At 36.9% G+C, this 19,125-nt stretch overlaps 2 protein-coding genes across 4 annotated transcripts; one reads left to right on the top strand and one right to left on the bottom strand.

Moving 5' to 3' along the window:
* Positions 1-566: 566 nt before the first annotated feature.
* LOC103715171 (bidirectional sugar transporter SWEET6b-like) lies at positions 567-2,247 on the bottom strand. The gene is made up of 4 exons (XM_008802712.4): positions 2,001-2,247; positions 1,744-1,905; positions 1,170-1,289; positions 567-1,081 (listed from the first exon to the last, which is right to left on the bottom strand). Exons 1-4 carry the CDS (start codon positions 2,133-2,135, stop codon positions 905-907), a joined length of 594 nt encoding a protein of 197 aa, XP_008800934.4. The 5' UTR covers positions 2,136-2,247; the 3' UTR covers positions 567-904.
* Positions 2,248-8,027: 5,780 nt separating this feature from the next.
* LOC103715129 (uncharacterized) lies at positions 8,028-18,068 on the top strand. Of its 3 annotated transcripts, none has more exons than XM_008802661.5 (8): positions 8,028-8,557; positions 10,031-10,155; positions 11,838-11,875; positions 12,092-12,202; positions 12,302-12,381; positions 15,930-15,966; positions 17,427-17,468; positions 17,563-18,068. In XM_008802661.5, exons 1-8 carry the CDS (start codon positions 8,267-8,269, stop codon positions 17,676-17,678), a joined length of 840 nt encoding a protein of 279 aa, XP_008800883.2. In that variant the 5' UTR covers positions 8,028-8,266; the 3' UTR covers positions 17,679-18,068. The 3 variants fall into 3 exon arrangements, 2 of the variants coding, with proteins under 2 accessions (XP_008800883.2, XP_088560717.1); XR_015968898.1 differs by having other exon boundaries at positions 8,062-8,557; positions 17,366-17,468; XM_088704591.1 differs by having other exon boundaries at positions 8,062-8,557; positions 17,370-17,468.
* Positions 18,069-19,125: the final 1,057 nt, after the last annotated feature.

Raw genomic sequence — 19,125 nt, 5'->3', positions numbered from 1 at the left:
GTATTACATATCTTATCTTTAATAAAAAAATTGATCTGATCATTTATATAAATTTATACAATAGAGAATAATAAAAATAAATAATATTAAACTTTTGAAGTATTGATTGGAGAGAGAGGATTAGACACTGAAGGTTGGGATACCACTATGGAGAGTGAGGGAAACAAGGTTAGTAGAGTGGGATAAGTTTGTTAGATAGAGAAAAAATAATTAAGTTATAAATAAAAGGAATTGGTAGGCATCAAGAACTCGACGAGATAGAGAGGATCGAAATTAGTCATATACATTTTTTTCCCTAGAAACCACTCATGTTAATAGCTATTATAATAAAATTTATTCGTGAAAGTGTACACTAGGGTGGAAAGCATGATTGGTTTCTTTGTGCTCAAAATTCAGGAAGCTTTTAAATTTGCACTAGGTTAAAGATATATACCTATTGTTGATTTCCTATTTCCCTTGTTTCTCTCCTGCCAACTTGTTTAGTATGAAGGGCAGGGGGGTGGGGAGAGAGAGAGAGAGAGAGAGAGAGAGAGAGAGAGAGAGATAAGCGTGAATTCAGTAAAAAACCCAACGGGAGTCTGGCATTATAAAGTAGCAGCGACATGCTATGACTGCAAGAAATTAAGAAGAAAATTTTGAGATGCTCATCAAGTAGTCCCCGCCCATGCTTCAGTAATCTGTAGTCTCCATCGGCATATATACATAGGCTCTTCAGATACCAGAGAAGTACAGTCGCATTCAAACAAAACATTTGCCCGAACAATTGCGCCATCATTCATCAACACAGGAGTCGAAATCCATTTCAGAGGACAGAAAAGAAAGAAATAGAGTCAAGACTACTCTCCACTCAATCCCTTCTCCTTCTTTTTTCTTTATTGAAAAAGAAAAAAAACTAAACCTAAGATCATCTCTGCACGCTCACGCCATTCTTTGGCTCCTTGTGACCAGCGCTTGGAGCCATGGAAGCCGACACCGGCAACTGAAGCTCCCCCTTGGTCTCCTCTCGGGGTGTCGAGCGGTAGTAACAGAAGTAGAGCAATAGCTGCATGGCACCCAACAATGCCCCTAGCCCATTCGGAATCTGCATGCGAGAAGCAAGAAAACTAATTGATGCTGCATCTATGGAGTGATAGAAGAGATGCAAAAGAGGAGGATGGAAGGTTGCTTACCACGACAAAGATATCGAACTTGAGGAACGCATACACAGTCCAGCACACGCCATTAAGAAATGCCGTAAGGGAAAGGAAGAAGGGCATGTACTTGACGCTCTTAGTCCGGATAACCAGTCTCTGAAATAATATCACCATGATGGTTATGTTTTAGCGTCCTCAAACAAGCTAGTAATGCCGAAATGTCGAGGAATCCTTGCTAACCATAATCTTGCATTGTGATTTGTAACAAATAACACTTAGAAAGCAATCTTATGAATATTTTACACCTTAATATTTTACAATTTGTGACCATTATATAGCATGAACAAAGGACATAGACCATTGATTCATATAAATCATGAAAGAAACCAAGAAATCAATTTAGCATAACCAGTAAGAAATGTATTATATCAACTCAGTCAGAGTTTGAATTTGGATCCTCTAGTTCAATGGAACTACCTAGAACTTATGTTTTAGAAAATCCTATTCAATCAGCCATCAATGACTAGTTGGACACAGAGAAAGAACTAGGAGGAGATTTAGTGTACCTATCCCTGTTATTGGTAAGTGGACGGCGAAAGAGAACGCTTACCATGACCGATAGGGGAGAGGCATACATGCAGGAGCCGAAGATGACGCAAAAAATTCCAACAATGAAAGTTCTCTTCTTATAAGTGTGCTCCCCTGCAATGACGCCTGCGACCACAGATCCCATAAACACCAGCTCCACGGCCAATATCTTCAAAACCTTCAACTGAGTTTTGGGGGAAAAAGTTAGAATTCAAGTAAGATAATGGAACAGAGGAGAAAGCTGAGGTATAATCGAAGCAGACGATTGCGAGACAGTACGCGAGAGCGGTTGGGGGCGTAGATGAAGAAGATGGTGAGGTAGATGGCTTCGAGGACGAAGCCGATGCCATTGATGGTGACGATTAGGATGCTGTTTGGGTGCACCACGGGGAGCCCGTAGAACACCCACAGCATGCAGTTGAGGAACGTTGCCAGGTACGGAATCGGCGAGAAGTCCTCCACTGCCTTCCGCTTCCAAATCTTCACAAATGTCGGCCTGTGCGCGCATTTAATTAATCTCAAGTAAACGAATCGAACTAAAAAAAAAAAGATGATCATCTCAGTAATTTTTTTTCTCATCTTGGGAAAAAGAAAGAGCTTACACTGGAGAGAGAAATAAGGCGAAAGATAGCACATTCCCTGAAACAAAGAAATAAGATAAAGAAATTTCAACAGATTGATATATGGAACGGCAGGGAAAGAGAAGAACGACGTGCTAAAAAAACTTTGTGAAACCCTTCTTTTTCTTTTTAAAAAAAAAGAGAAAATAACACGAGAGATCAGAGACAGATTGGATGTTAAAGATTAAAGGGGGAAAAAGGCAAACTAAATAATATATTTTCGTTGTTATATGAAAAAGGATTAGAGAGAACAAATATGCAAAGATCTGAGGCAAGGTTAGGATTGCGCTTCAGTCCAGAAAGAGAGAAGAGATGCAACATAAAGGAAGAATTAAATCCTTACAAAAGAAAGAGAAAAAAAAGTGACAATCAAAAATAGAAAATCCTCGAAAAAGAAAAAAAAAAACACTGCTATTAGAACTAAACAGTAACAAATCTAAGTTAAAAAAAACAAAAGAAAGAACATGCGGAGAGAAAAACAGAGGGATCGATCAAGTAAAAGATGGAGGTTAGATTTTCTTCAGATACCGATTATTCCAACAATATTGCGAATTGCGTTCGTGCTCAACATCTTCACCTTTAACCACCAAACCTACAAACTCAAAGCTATAAGAGAGAGATGATAAAAAGAGGGAGAGTGGAATAGATGGGGAAGACGAGGGGGAAGGGAAAGCAGGGTTAATGGAGGATTTTATACCGGGTTATTAATGAGCTATCCAGAGAAAACAAAATAGGAATTGGATGAAGATTTGGATATCGTTATCCTTAAATATGATTAACTCGAAAATCAAAAAAAAGAAAGATTTGATTTCGAGTTTATCCATTCGGGGAAAATCTGGCGAAACGCGAGTGGCCAAATATATCTCTCTCTTCCTTCTTTTACTCCGCCTGCGCGCATGCATGGCAGAAGAACTCCCCCAACGAGTTCCACGTATATATATTCTATGCCGATGAAACATCCGCCGTCCATTCTTCCTCAGACCACAATCGTGTGGCTTCTTCAGACCGATGCATATATATTGACCGCATGTCCGTGAAATTGAATTGATCTTGCTTTTAGGGATCCGGCTTACCCAGTAACCGCTCGAATTTGTTGACCGAGTTTAAATTTTAAGGTCTAGATTTAAATTTAAACGAGACCATGATTGATGAATTGCATATTTTGGTGCACCAAGAAGACATAGAAGCAATGATGGGTTTAAATTGCAACGAGCACATTGGATTAGGTTCGCTTGAACAAATTAGTGAATGACCGTATTTTTTTTTTAAGTATTTTGTGGGACCGTTGTAAATTAGGAAACAAACTTACCCTTATCCACATTGCTCTAATTGATTTATTGTTTCTATCCAATAAATCCATTCGAATGATATAATTTTAATAACTTATCCATTCAACCTTTAAATCCAGTATTTAATATGTTGCACCAGAAACAAAAACAATGTTCTATTCATCAAAAAAAAAGATTAACATAGACGAGATCTCGAACTAGAAAACCAGCTCCAGCACAACTGAAACATGACAGCCGCCTCATTTTATCTGAGATCTCTCTAGCTGGGGGATATTGAAACATAATCATGAGGATGGAGTAAAATTCTATCAACCAACACCTCTTCCAGTAAACTTTCCTACAACAACATAGAACTGGGGAGCAATTTTAGTTTTCCAGATTCATGAAGCATTAACAGGTGGCAAGGTGGGAGACTGATGCCCAGCGGCCAATATGTCATAAACTTCTTTCGCAGTAATTGTAGTTTTGATATTTTTACCCCAATTCTGTCATAATTCTGTGACATTGCCGTTGCTGATATTTGGGAAACAAGATCATTAGAGAATAAAGCAGTCAACTTCTGCATATCTCACACATTACCTGTCATGCCTCGAACCTAGCACCTGGTCTAGTATGCAATACGGCCGCATAAGCTAGTGCCCTAAAGATCAACCTTTATCCTAGAAAAATTTCAAACATTTTCAAATAGATAGATTAACAATGTTAGAGCTAGGAGTAGGGGATTTATGTTAAAACATTACATGTCTAAGCCCAACCAAGGAATCATCAATCTTTTAACCCTAAATTTAAAATGTCCAAGATTCTCCCAAGAATTGTCGATAATAGAAGAACCCACTACTGAAAATTACATAATTACCTCCAGATTATCCATAAAATCAACAACATTCTCCTCTACTAGAAAATTAACTCAAATCTTCCATTATAATACCTTTCGAATAAAAGTATTATGATTTCTAACCAGTTTCAAACAATTCAATTCACCACGTCTCCGCTGCGCACTTTGATCTAACTCATCAAATTCTCTAAGGCTGCTAAATGATTTCTGATCAAAGTATCACTCTACATTGGGATTAAGAAAATCCAAATTTCAAAATTTCAAATAGAACTAAAGCAGAACCTTTAAATCTCTTTGTCATCAATTTATGTAGAGTGTACTTACGATAACTAACACCTCAAGCCATTAGTCAAGTCTAAGGTCACTACATGATCTCTACAACCATTTTGGAATCCAAAATATCTAGGTTTAATTTAAAAAGAATAACCCCTGAATTCCCTCAGCAATTCGATTAGACAATCTATATTGATCTTTCTTCCAGAAGAATTTACTCCAAATTTAATGGGTTAGAAGTCTTTGAGTCAATATCACTATGAGTAGAATTAGCTCCATACCTCCAAATCTTTCTTCACCAAGATTATCTATCATGAACACTATATGTGATAATGCATGTAAGCATCTTATGATCGAAGTCCCTATACAATATGACATTTTACTAGTAACTTCATCAATAATGACAACAGATCCCTACTCAAATCTTAGACCTAGACTTGAGTTTCATTTGATACATCCAATAGTCTCCAACAATTATGAGAAAGATCTAGTAGCCCAATCCAAACATAAAAATTCTCCTAACTAGAATTTCTCTATGCATACTCTATAGTCTCAAAATAAAATCAAATGCATCAATAGGAAATAGACTTATTTATAGTATCCGAAACTTTCGATTCCAAATGTGATCCACATACGGATTTAACTTCGAAGAACATTCCTTTATAATACTATGAAAAATCTTTCTTAGCTCACTCCAATACTATGATAGATCCATGCACAAACTCCACTCTAATAATTAGCAACAAAACCAAAAGTGCGATTACAACTAAACGCATATCAAGTTTGAACTTTCAAGTCATTTAAACAACATTAGGACTAATAAATACGATACGGTATAACCAACTAATACAATATGCTATAGTTAACCTTCTTACACTTATCTTAGGTCAAACCTCTCTTATCATAATCAAAGACAAGTTATCCAATCCTTCCATACTCATCGAATACCAAACTCAATATATATGTTGTATCATAATGCTTAGTGATCTTCACCTAAATATTGAATTTAATTCTGCTACTTTTATCATGTCTTAAGTGACAATAACCTCAAGATCTGATATATTTCTAGAACAGTTCTTAGTGATCTTAAACCTATGCTCTAATTCCATTTTTGTCATAATTTTCAATGATTTTAGACCTCAAACTCTGATGTCACTTATGCCACAGTCCCTAGTGGTCTTAACCCATAAGCTCTGATATTATTCCTGTCACAATTCCAAGTGATCTTAAACCTAAGCTCTATTAGTTCTTTTTCGGTCATGATCCCCAATGATCTTAAACCTAGGCTCCGATAGTTTTTCTATCACAATCTCCAATGATCTTACCTAAGCTTTGATACCACTTTGTCACGCCCCGAACCTAGCACCTTCTACTGATCCGCTAAAGGAGTCCACCATCATGTAGCAATCAGGGACTATCGAGCGTCCCTCACAACCAATGATCTCTCCGGATCAATCTAGAGAGAGAAAGTACTCATAGAAAGAGAGAGAAACTAGAGTACAAGATCTTGTTGGGCTTCTTCCTGCTCAAGGGCCGCCCAAGACTGTCGTCATCGGGGGTTGGGCCACCTTGGCTAGCCCCCCCTAATCCGAGAAGAGGAAGGGGAGAACGACTCTTTCCTATTTTGAGAAGAACAAGAGTCTTCTCTCTCTTCTTTCTCTCTTCTCTCTCCTTTTTCTTAATTTCTCTCTCCTCTCTCTAGTTTTTCTGTTGGTGCTTGCTCTCTCTTGATTTTCTCTCTCTATAGAACTTTCTCTCTCTACTTGGATTATTTCTCTCTCTTCGCATAGATCTATGAACCTAGAAGGAGGGTCCTAGTTGTTTTTTATTGTAAACCCAGGTTGAACTCCAGTAGAGGATTCTAGACAGTACCGCTGCGGCCACCCGTAACGTTAGCTTTACCCCGACCATCGTTGAGCACTATTGGACTCTATCATTATGAATCTCTATTGTGTTATATGTACTGTGGTCTGATTTTTGTTTCACGATTTGACTAGTTGGACTGGCCAGAGCGGACTGACTTAGATCGTCAGATGCTGTTACCTTGTCGACCCTGTCCATTCTGACCGATTCGAATAATTGGGCGTTGTCATCTAGCTAGCATTGTATATCTTTCTATATGAATCTATTTTCACAGTCAAACCTTGTTTGTATAGGGCTACAGTCATCGGGGCAGAAAAAAATTCAACGAGATCTTGTACTCTAGTTTCTCTCTCTTTCTGCTAGTACTTTCTCCATCTAGCTCGATCCGGAGAGATCATTAGTTGGGAGGGCCGCTAGATAATTCTGAGTTGCTATGTGATGGTGGACCCTTTAATGGATCAGTAAATGGTGTGGGGTTCGGGGTGTGACATTACTATTCAAAACTCGAGATTAAAAGAAAAAAGCCCATTCAAAACTAAATCACTCTACCTTCCTAGGTTCGAAGTGCATCTCCACATTAACAGGAGCCAGCGACTTGCAAATAGTAATATTAGATGTCCATGGCCGAGACATGGCATCATTAGCTCGACCCAATCCAATGGCCCATTGAAATCAGCCATCAACGACATAAGCTTCCAGAGATTGATACTAAAAATTATGGGGCATTTCATCCACACTTGTATTCACTGCGTACTAGTGGTGGACTCTTGAACATCCATTGTATTCAAAGGGCTGAGATTTAGATAAGTTCATATTTTGGCTGGACTACAGATAGTGATCTATTTGTTCAATCAATTACCTTTCGAATGGTTGCCCTTCCCTCCTTGATGGCTGTATTAAAAGATCTAGACAGTATATCTTCACGCAAGATAAAAAGAAGATGATACAAAGGATAGCCTTGCCATCAATGCCTTGATCTTTAGGAGCTTTCCAATGTAAGAATCTAACCTCAACAAAATAATAGCTATAATATTTTAATTTTCTCCATTTTTTAATTTTACAATCGGGTTAAAAATCAATGGCCCGTGCATTTCATAATAAGTTGCGATTTTTTTTTATTTTGAATTGCTGTAATTGCGCAAATATGTTCAAAATCTATCCAATTTATAAGTAGAAACTCAAAAAAATTATTTGTAAGCATGCAATTGTTGTAATATGTGCATCAAAACAGCAGGTAAATGAGTCATTATTATATATAATTGCTATAATTTAATATATAATTACTATAATATATGCAATAAAACAGCAGCTAGAGTTGGAATATGCTATTATTGTTGTATGTAATTACTTTGAGCCATGAACGATATTGGGTGGATTTTGGACTAATCTGAGCAATTTAAAATGCCGAGGGGTATAGCAGCATCGAGGGTATTTATTTTTTAACCCATTATAATTTATTTGATTTCATTTTAATTTTTCACGTGTTCTCCGGTTCCAGATGTAGGCAGGCGCCGAGGGAGACACGCCTTTCGCCGCCCACCCGCCAACCATATGGAATAACCCTATAAATTCGGAAGTTTCGGAGCTGCCGCGTACTCCGCCACGAAACGTACCGCTGCTCCTCCTTCCCTCCTTCCCCCTTTCCCTTCCTCCCCGGAGACGCCCATGGCGGTAAAATCGCCGCTCTCCTCCGCTTCTTTGCTTCAAATTCACCGCCACTCCGTCCCCCGATCCCTACGCTTCCGATCTCTTCTCTCTCCGAGGTCTTTGAAACTCGGGATCTCGAGCGATGCGCCGAGGCCTCTTGCTGTCCGCGCTTGCGCCGCTAGCTCGAGCTCCGACGGGGCTGCTTCGAACGGCTCGGTGGAGATGGCGGACGGAGCTGCTGCGTTGTCGATCTCGTCTTCTTCTGCTTCCTCCGCCATCGATTTCCTCACGCTGTGTCATCGCCTCAAGGTTGAGAACCGATCGATCAGTTTCTTTGCGGAATGATGTTTTAATTTTGTCGCTTTGTGGATCCAGAAGTTTATTTTTAGATTGCTTATGTTAGTGGTTATTTCTTTTGTGGTTTGCGTTTGGTTGCAAAATTAGACTCATTTGGGGACTATTCCGGTTAAAAATGGATTTGCAAGCTGATCTTATTGGTATTTTGATCGATTGGATTCAAGCAGATTAGACGTGTCAGAGGTTCCTTGCAAGGGCTTAAATTTGACATTCGAAAGGAGGAACCTCTTGGGCGGTTTTGGTATTGATTACTTTCAAATGCTCATGGTTTGAATTAGGAAACATCACAAAAGAAGAGACAATTCGGCAAACTAATGATGTGCATTTTAAAATGATAAGAATAGAGGACAATCTGTTTGCCAATATTCAACATTTAAGGGAAAAAATGCTTTGTAGAAATAATGATGAACCGTATCCATGATAAACAATAATTAAACCGAGATGGTTCGTATTTGGTCTTTCATTCGTATTAGTACTCATATTTTTTGCCATGTGAAGCATCTTAAAGTATTCTTTTTCTCCACTTGCAATGTAGTAAATTTAGGTCCCCTACTGCTCCTTCATTATAAGGATAGGAAGCACAAGGAAATAAGGATGGTAGTAGCAGGTTAGCTAGAGTAGGAACTAATGCAATCCCAGTTTCATTTGTAGACTCTTAGACCATCTTCCAGTCCTGATATTTTGTTGGTTTCTCTTATTTGTGATAGATGTGCTTGCATACTGGAATCTAACTTCCATGGCTACATGCATAATGTCAGAAATGTGAGCATACACAAACAACTATGCCTATTGATTTGAAAAGTAGATTGATGAAGGAGAAAAAGACCCTAACTAGACCAGATATCTTGCTGGAATGATCCATGTTCCTCCACTTCTCAGGGTGATGTTCCTCCTCTTTCTAATCACCCTCGTGGCATTTCATGAGGTGGTACTGTCCCTCCTTACAGTGGATCACTTAAAGATAGTAAGGAGTCAGATGGAGAATGTGCATGAGAGGGAATTGCGCTCTTGAACTTTGTTGTAATTCTTCCTGAATCTTCAAGTCTTGAAGACAATATGGCCTTTACTCTGGATCACCCACAAGGGTTGATGGTGACTCAGACATCCCAACCAGGTCCATCCGTGAAGGATAAAATTTTGGCAAACGGTCCTTCTATAGTGCAATTTTGGCACATGATTCACCTTTTCATTTTTTCATATGTGATTGCAGAACAAAGCCCTTCTTTTCTATATGTTCTGCAATGCATCAATCATGCCATGTTTGTTAATTTTGTAAGGTGCATGATACTGTGTTTCAATTTGTCAGTTTCACCTGGTTGGTGCCCATCAAAGGTGTTCTTTATTTTATTATTGATTGAGATGCTCTACTATGTGAGATATCACTTTGGTGTTCGTTAGTATTTCAATGAATACCTTTTTATGCAGGCTACAAAGAGAAAGGGATGGATCAACCATGGTATAAAGGGTCCTGAGTCTATTGCTGATCACATGTACCGCATGGCGTTGATGGCTCTGATTGCTGGTGACCTTCCTGGTGTAAACAGGGAAAGGTAGGGTATAGTTACAATATTTTCATTTTTCCTTTTTCTAGTGAATTATTTTACTTTTGTTAATACATCTTAACTATTCAATTATATTTTTGTTTTTTATTCTTATTTTATTTTTTGATATCTCTAAAAAATTTTCTTAATGACACTGGTAATGCTTCTTAGTCTCATGAGAATAACAGCCATATTGCTTAACTTCCCAAAGTCACTGTTAGAGATCAAGCAATCTATCTTATATCTATTTCATCGATCTCTTTTTTTCCTCATGTTCAAATATGATAGTTCACTCTAATGCTCTTTGCAATTTTTTTTGATTCTCTGTTCAATCTACTTCAGCTTAAGCTAGACCGAGCTATGTACAAGTTACAACCCTTTCCTGATGTAGTTTACTATTTTATTTTGAACATATTGTTTCTATTATCCCCATCATTCCAATGAAAAAGCAGATAAACCAGTAGAAAGCATTCCAGATGTTGTTGGTTTTTGGCAGCTAATACCCATATACCCTCTGCCATTTTGCATTTTTCTAGACTGTATCTTTTGCCCCTTTTTACCCAATTACCTAATTCTATATTACTAGTAGTTTTGTTTTCCATCTTTCATCCTGGGTCACAACTACCTTAGGAGGGATAATGTGCACCAAGGAAATGTAAGGAGGCAACTCATGTAGTGCAAGGGTGAGTAACCATGAAGATCACACATATTGGTCAAAGGGGTGCATCGAGATATTTGTGTGTGCATAAGGCCCATACTTGGCACCAAAATCTGCTGAGAAACTCAACGCATCAGTTAGTTGAAGATTAGGCTTAGATTGTCTAAGCAATCCATGGTCTGTTAGGTGTTGGTTCAATGCTTAATAGCAGGGATCTTTCACTTAGGGTCATGCATCCACTTGGGAATCTCTCCCAAAGCTCATCCTTGCACCTGCTTCTTAAAAATTCCGTGGTTCAAAAATTTAAGAGATGGCTTCTTACCAGCACTTGAATCTGCTCCTGCACCAACACCCGCTTCTTGTAACTAAGGTGCAGAGAGAGGGTCCAAGGATGAGGGTCTGTGAGAGTTTAATGAATTGGAGAATTATGTTCAGCTAACAGAGAGTATAATTGATAACTTAAGTAAGGTATTAAAATGATAGCAATAAGGCCTGCAATGTTGTATGACTTCTGAACTTTCAAGAAACAACGGCCCTAGCAGATGGATATGATGAATGCAAGAACCTGAGATGGTTGTGTGAAGAAGTATGAAGGACAAAATAAGGAATGATATACTAGATGACTAAGAGGAGGTGTACAAATTGCACAATTTAGGGGCAAAGTGATGGAAAGTTGTTCAATTGCCACGGCATGTAAATCTAAAATTTTCTGACAGTAGATAATCTAGAATCTTCGTTTGAGAGTTATGAACGATGAAGGATGACCTACGCTGACATGCACTCCAGTCGTGAGATAGGATTCGGGTAACTTGCAGTCACCTGAGGTAGCTTATGGCAAGGTTTTGATTATAAGAAAATATAACAGACCACAAAACTTTGGGACACAGCTTGACGGTTTTGGGTATGGTTATCTTATTCACAAAACCAAACTAATTATATCCGTATATATGTTATTCTTGTTCTTGTAGTATTATCAATTTTTTCTTGTCCTAATTGTGATTGGCTGACTGTGGCTCTTTCTTTTTCAAATTAGGTCTATTAAGATTGCAATTGTGCACGATATTGCTGAAGGTAATTGGCCTTTACTTTGTCTCCTTGGATGATTTTTATTTAATGATAATTGTAGTTTTATCTTCAAGATTGGGCATTTGTCTAACATAAGCTTTAGCCTTATTCGCGAGTCAACTAAATTCTCATTTTTATATTATAGTTCTTGCTTGCATCATGATTGTTTAAATTTCATATATCAGCTTATTCAAACTTGAAATGGACATCTGGTTTTGACAGCTATTGTTGGTGATATCACACCGTCTGATGGTGTGCCTAAAGCAGAAAAGAGTAGGCGTGAACAGAAAGCTTTAAATGAAATGTGTGAAATCCTTGGTGGAGGATTGAGGGGTATGTATCAGTATTATGACCTTGAATAACCATAATTACATTAGTAAAGTTGTTAAAGGAATCACTTAGCAAGATTTGTGCTTACTTTGCTATTTGCAGCTGATGAGATAAAGGAACTTTGGGCAGAGTATGAGAACAATGCGTCCATTGAAGCAAGACTTGTGAAGGATTTTGATAAAGTATTTTCTACCTTGCATTTGTCTAAACCTCTGCATTTTGTCTTAACATAGTGGAAACTCAATTTTGAAAGGAATTTATCTTGCCTCTAAAACCGATTGATTTGAATGTTGTCTACAAAAATTATTCCATTTTTTTTAATAATGACTTCTTATTTCGCATCCATCATTGCAAGATCCTGTGATGGAAGATCAATTGTCCCTTTCCTAATTCTTGCATGAAATTATCTTTTGACATTAATATGTTTTCATGATATTTACTAGATCTAAATTGCATATGTTAATCTAATGGTTATGACTGTTAAGAGGGATGAACAGACACAAGAGCAGAAAGGAACTGTAAGCAGAGACAATGAAAAATCTCTGATTGTTGTTCTTGATCCTTATTATGTTCTCCAAATCATGGATTTAAAAAGTACATAAAAATTTGAAGAATATAAATGTTCTTTGAGAAGGATAACTATAATATCAGTTAGATCAATCTATTTGTCTATTAGTTACAATTCTGTAATTTTATCTTTTCTTTTTTGAGCAACTTTGATTTTATCTTTTGTTTGAAGGGGATTGTACATGTAGCTCCTACAAGATTAGCATAACAAAGTAGCACTTGGTTGTTTGATGTTGTCATTAAAAAATGTTTAGAAACTTGTATTTGTGCTTAAGAGTATTTATCTTGAGTTGCATGGTGGTAATGTGCTATAACCACGGTTTGAGCCTTGGACCTCCCCCCTTAGGAGATTGGTGCCAACCATCTGAGTTGACGGCTATTGGCTTATTCAGGAGACATATTTTATGTTTCCCATTGACATATTATAAAAAGGTGCATGAAAGACATGCCCTTACATAGCAAAATTATAGACAGCATGTCAAGGATCACTGAGTTACTTGATAGTTTTATGACATGCAACCCAAGAAAGTGGTCCAAATTCAGATCATGAATTGGATTCTTTCAAATTGGAGAGGTTTTAAGAATAAAAAATTTCAGTGCAAATTTCCATTCTTTGCTGCTGTTTTCTGCTTATTACTTCTCTGCCTGAGTAGTACCCTTTTTTCCAATTACAGTTCTGATGAACACCTTTTTATTGCTAGCTTTAAACCTTTTCCTACATATAATTAATCATACGATGTTTTTTAATTGATTACTATCTAATCCTGAAACCCATGTATTGCACAAACTAGATCCTTTTGTTGTGGTGAATTGTAAATTCGTGAACTTATTAGCAACATAGAAAGAGAACTAACTCTATAACAACTTTTTTCTTCCCTATTTCTAACAAAATATTTGACTAGAATAAGAAGAGGAGTTAATACATCAAGATTGAGCAGTATCTGAAATAATTAGTAAAACTTAATTATTTTTTTTGTTCCCTTTTAGTGGCAATATATCTAATGCTGATCGCTATGTGACTATCCTCTATGGTTGAACCCTCCTTTTCACAAAAGATTATTTTGTCAGAGTTATTCTTAGCTATCATTTTTCTTGGGGGAAAAATAGAAAACTTCTCTTGGTTTTCTTGAAGAAGCATTATGTCAGTAAAGTATCCTGCTTCACACCCTCTAATACAAAGTGAACCAGATAGAAATAGTTTGACAACACACAGTTTGTTTCTATCAAGATTCAAATTCTTGGATTTTGTATTGTGCTCTCATAAAAACACCTTTCAAGGTGCTCTCCAGGATGTTCAATAACTTGTTATCCATTTGCAAATCCCAAATTCTATAAGCTTTCCTTCACTTTGTAGAAAAGTTAATACACTGACATACATGTGTCTTTTTTTGATGTGATTTGTGATGTTATACAAGATTCTAAGTTTTGATGCTAATGGGTGTGCCAGCCACCAGCTAGCAGATGTGTCATATCTTGCTGAAATAAAGAAAAGAAGATTTGGTACCCCTTTTTAAAATTATTAGAGTGATAAGTTAACAAGTGCCATGTCAACTAGTACCAGGTGCTGGTGCATCCATGCTGGCATGGAGTGGTACAGGACAGCACTTTAGACCTTGATGTTATTCATACTCTCTTTACATTCAAACAGAGAAGACAAAAGATGGGTTTATAGAATAAAGAGGGAGACTATGGTAGGAAAAAATTGTGTAATACCCTCAAAAGAGGCTTTATTGCTTGCGGAGCTCCTGGAGAAGCAATGAAGGGTAAATGGTTGTTTAGGGCCAGAGTTCAGCAATTAAACAGCCTAAAGACAAATATGCAATTTTGGTCCCATATCTAAGCCAGAGGCAAGTCTGGGCTGAATTTTGGGCCAAAAATCAGATCCTACAGCAAATATTACTTGCTTTCTTTCAGAGCATGCAGCAGATTAGCAATTAGAGAGTCTCAGAGGCATTTTTAGGGAAGTGCTGGAGAGTCCTTACGAGTCAACATCAAGTCATTCTTTGATCTGTGTTCCTTCTCTTCGTTATTTTCTTGCTTGGAAAAGTTTTAGGCCTTTTTTTTCAATTTAAGAGTCCTAGATGGACTTAAAGGGAAATTTTATGGTGGTTAAGTTTACAAAAGGGTCTTGATGATATTGGGAAAAAAAAGAAACTCTTTGTGAGTATGATTGGTGTGTATAAGTTCTGTTTTGGTGTACATTGAATTGGGAAGTCTTCAAGTCATAAAGATTCAAGTTTGAAACTTTTAGGTGTTTCTTTGTAGGGGGTTAAATCTTTCTATGCATGGAATCCTCATTGGAACCAATAAGTAGCAATACCCCAAACATGCAACCATCCAACAGGCTATTATCCCCTCATGTATGGTGTGTCTACTATTCATGTTATAAAACTGTATAAGCAACTATACCATAGAACTATTTCTAACATCATGTTTTTTTTTTTAACATAATTTATATAGGATATGCACTAACCATAAGGATCAACTTATGGTACCGCTATTGAGGGGTTGCTTTTCCTTGATTCTTCTTTTTGACCAAAAAAAAAAAATCCCTCAATTACTGTCTTATGTTATGACTTATTAATTGTAGTTTTTATTGCTAACAATCCTTTGTTACATGAGTTAAAAAAGCATATAGAGATCCATTGTCATAGTCTGGCTATCACAACCTTATTGGTTATTTTTTACTGGCCCTTCTTGTCTCAATGATTCTACCAATTTATTCACACAACAAACTTACAATTCTAGCCACCTTAAGCTTGAGGGAATATTATTTGTATATGTACCTTTTCTTTTTCATACATATATTGTCCTTGTACATGTCCCTATGCATTATGTCGCGTTAGGATACGCATATATTAAACACCCTACTTTAATATATGTTTATATAGTTGGTTGTTGTGATGGTTGAATTTAACATTCAATCCTTATAAACTTAGCTCTAAAACACAGGAGTGTTAAACTTAACTGTCAAAAGGTTCATGTACATAGACTGCTGGTTGTGTAGCTACTCATTTTAGTCTGTGCTTCAAGTTCTCTGACAAATGCAGTAGTAATTTTATTGAAGATGAAATGTCATGTAATTGTTTTACTGATTCCTACAATGTTTCTTCTTTCTATCCTTAATTTGTGAAAACTCTTACCGGCGACCATTTAAACTCAGGTGGAAATGATTCTCCAGGCTTTGGAATATGAAATGGGTAAGTGGAGTTCTTTTTTTTTTGTGTGCATAGTCTATATGCACGTAAGCACATATGCATGAATACGTGCACACACATGTATACTTGTATGCATTCATGGATCCTTGTGTTTTTCTTATCTATTGTAACATGAGATGTGTTGCAATAACCACAGTGAACTACCTTTTTTGTTTTTTTGAAGTGAATCATGCATTTTAGTTTGCTCTATGTCAGGTGCATATCTCAGTGTATTGACATGTGTACAGTTAGATCCTCTGTGCACTTAATCTCTCTGTTTGTATAGCTTTGCAATTAATGGTGTATATAGTAAGTCAAATATATGATTTAGCCCTGTAAAGTAGTGCATTGTGTAAAAATAACAGAAAATGACTGTTACAAATATTTGAAGTTTTGAGCACTTAAAAAACAAATACCTAAATCCCCTGCAGTATTTGAACTTTGAAATGAACAGTTCTTTCTTGAAAGCTGTTTTCACTTTGTTTTAGCAGATATATGTTTGTTTCAGTGCTTGTTTCATACATTCTTGGGAACAAGCACTATATTCCCTAAGGACTATTTATGTCATGCCTGGACTATTTACACTGCCTGTATGTTTATTTCCTGTTACTAAAGTTGTGTTATTTTACCACAAACTCCAGATAAATCTTGAAAACTGACTGGAAGTTCATAAATGTCTTGCTCGATTATGTTTCTGTCCAGGTTACAGATGAGAGGTGTGCTATCCTGCCACATTCTTAATCAAATTGTAATGTTGGTCATTCCAAAGTGAACTGTGAAAAAACCTTTGTTGCTGCAAACTTCAAGCCTGCTGGAAGCGTCATGTAGCATATCACATTTAGCTGTTCTCTGACCTATATGATATATAATGCCATGTCTTGACTTGTCTGTCTTAACCGAGGTTCACAGCCTTGGTACTAGACCCTATATTGGTACCATGTTTATAGTGTCGGTACACTAGGTATGAGTGTTGGTTCAGCATTTCAGCACTCAATATGCCTTTTGTACTGAGTATCGATTTGGTGCCGGTGCATATGCTCTGTATGGGGTGGTATACACTGATACTACGAACCTTAGTCTCAACAATATTTTTCGGAATTGAAGCTATCAACTCTTCCAGTATCTGAACTATATTTTGTCATATTGTTCACTCTGCCTCTTTCACAACAATTACTAGAATAACTTTGCAGAATTGATGACTCTTATGTTAAACAACTAAGCTGTTTAAATCTGCTAACCATGGAAGACAATACTTCTGAAAGATAAAATGCTGCTGGCAGTTTCTTAGTGCATCTGCACATCTATGTGCTACTTTTCTTTTCTTTTTCTTATTACTTTTTTTTGGCTCTTGTAAACACGTTAGTAATCTAGTTTAGTTTTTTTTTTTCTTCCCTTCAATCAGATAGCTGTCATTCCTCCATCTGATCTGTTCTCTTGCCTCCCCTATCTTATATTTCTCGCAGAACATGGGAAGGTCTTGGATGAGTTCTTTCTTTCCACGGCAGGTAAGACTAGTGTGGTGATAATGGTTATCCTGATGACAAGATTTTTTTTATTTATTATTATTCTGAGAAACGCTTAACATCCTCCACCTTGCAGGCAAATTTCAAACAGATGTTGGGAAAAGTTGGGCAGCTGAAGTGATACTGAGGAGAAATAAGAGGCTAGGAAAACAGGCTAATTCCTCAAGCACAGATGATTGTCAAGGAAACTAAGCTTCCAAGTCTTGCATTCTGGTAGCTCATCCACCAAAGAAGAATAATACAGTCCATTGGTCGTGCACCAAACTGCAAGCTGTATATGGCCAGCCCAGATGCCACTCATACCAGACTGCTGAAAGGAATGTTGCTATCTTTGGGAAAATCAAAACTTATACCAAGCACAGGGACCAGATATAGGGAGGACATCTTGATATGCCCGTAGCTGATTTATTTTTTTTCATTTCTCAATTGATCATCAGTTTTGTCGTTTTAGGTTCCGGAAGAATAGTATATTCACAAAATGTCTGTCGCTTGTGAGTGGTAGGAAAAAGAAGTCCCAATATAAATTCTTTGCTATACTTTTGTTCCAAGCTATGCATCTCTGACTCAATATTGACCTTGGTATTTATTTTATTATTAGTGTCATTCTTCTAGTATCTGAAAACAAGCAGGTAATCTAGATCATCTTTTTATAAAAAGGTAAATATCACTTGCATGTCTAAAAGCAAAATATCTCGGTAACAACCCAATCTTCCTATATATGAATTGTAATCTATTTAATGTAAATGAAATTTGATCTGGGGATCTGGCCTTTTATTTTGAGGTTCATCATTTCTTTAAATGGGCATTTATCAAGTTTGATTCTACTTTTGTGATCCATAAAGAAATTACAAATATATTTGGGTGTCTAAGAATGTGTTGCGTGAGTTTGCATGATACAGAAAAGACTTTTAGATATATTTTATAAAATATATAATAGTGTGCATTGAGAGACTCCAACAAATTATACACAAAATAAGGCATCTTTGACTACATTCGGTAGGTGGAAGAAATTTAGAAGAGATGGTGAAACTTATCTGCATAAATTTGGACTTATCAGGAGATGGAAGCTTGTGCTTTTGGTTTGAAGGGATAAGTTCATGGGGTATCTCCTGCTATGTTGTTTGGGATTCCAGGGGACATTTTGAAGGGATGGATAGAATATTTGGCTGTTGAGATTAAAATTTGATAGAACACCAATTTTACTGGTGTCAATACCAATTTTACGATTTGATCTTTGATGGGCTTCTTTGTAAGTGTGCTTGGAGAAGGATATTTGTTGAAAAGTTGTTTCAAGATGTTTAACATTGTGATATAACACGCGAAGAAGAAAACAAGCTAAAGGTGCCATCGATTATGCTTTGAAATTTTTCACGCTGTGAGGATATTTCTTGTCATAGCAGCCTTCCGAAATTACAATCATACATAATTAAGCTGGTTTAAAGTCCTGCTCGTTAGCAGGAGGTTGTGTATTTGGGTTTCGGATACAAATTAAATTGAACCAGCACCAAAGCTAGTACAGTTTTCGATTTAATTTAGTGATTGAAACCCAACTTAATAACCATTGGGCTTATACTTCAGGTCCAAACCCCAACTTCCAGATTGGGTTTGGAAGGCCTGTGGATTATACCTTTAAGATTTG

This window comes from Phoenix dactylifera, chromosome 9 (assembly GCF_051530095.1).
Source record: "Phoenix dactylifera cultivar Ajwa chromosome 9, Ajwa_hap1_PhDact_Kaust_v1.1, whole genome shotgun sequence".
Classification (NCBI taxonomy): Eukaryota; Viridiplantae; Streptophyta; class Magnoliopsida; order Arecales; family Arecaceae; genus Phoenix; species Phoenix dactylifera.
The sequence above is the reverse complement of the archived record's forward strand: the minus strand, read 5'-3'. Positions and strand labels throughout refer to the sequence as shown.

Excerpts from the sequence above, each read along its gene's own strand:
- LOC103715171 (XM_008802712.4), bottom strand. The coding sequence starts at position 2,135 with ATGCTGTGGGTGTTCTACGGGCTCCCCGTGGTGCACCCAAACAGCATC. Across the intron at positions 1,290-1,743 it reads CCTCTCCCCTATCGGTCATG|AGACTGGTTATCCGGACTAA; the intron begins GTAAGCGTTCTC and ends ATATTATTTCAG. Across the intron at positions 1,082-1,169 it reads AGTTCGATATCTTTGTCGTG|ATTCCGAATGGGCTAGGGGC; the intron begins GTAAGCAACCTT and ends TCTCGCATGCAG.
- LOC103715129 (XM_088704591.1), top strand. The coding sequence starts at position 8,267 with ATGGCGGTAAAATCGCCGCTCTCCTCCGCTTCTTTGCTTCAAATTCAC. Across the intron at positions 10,156-11,837 it reads CCTGGTGTAAACAGGGAAAG|GTCTATTAAGATTGCAATTG; the intron begins GTAGGGTATAGT and ends TTTTCAAATTAG. Across the intron at positions 15,967-17,369 it reads GGCTTTGGAATATGAAATGG|CTGTCATTCCTCCATCTGAT; the intron begins GTAAGTGGAGTT and ends TCAATCAGATAG.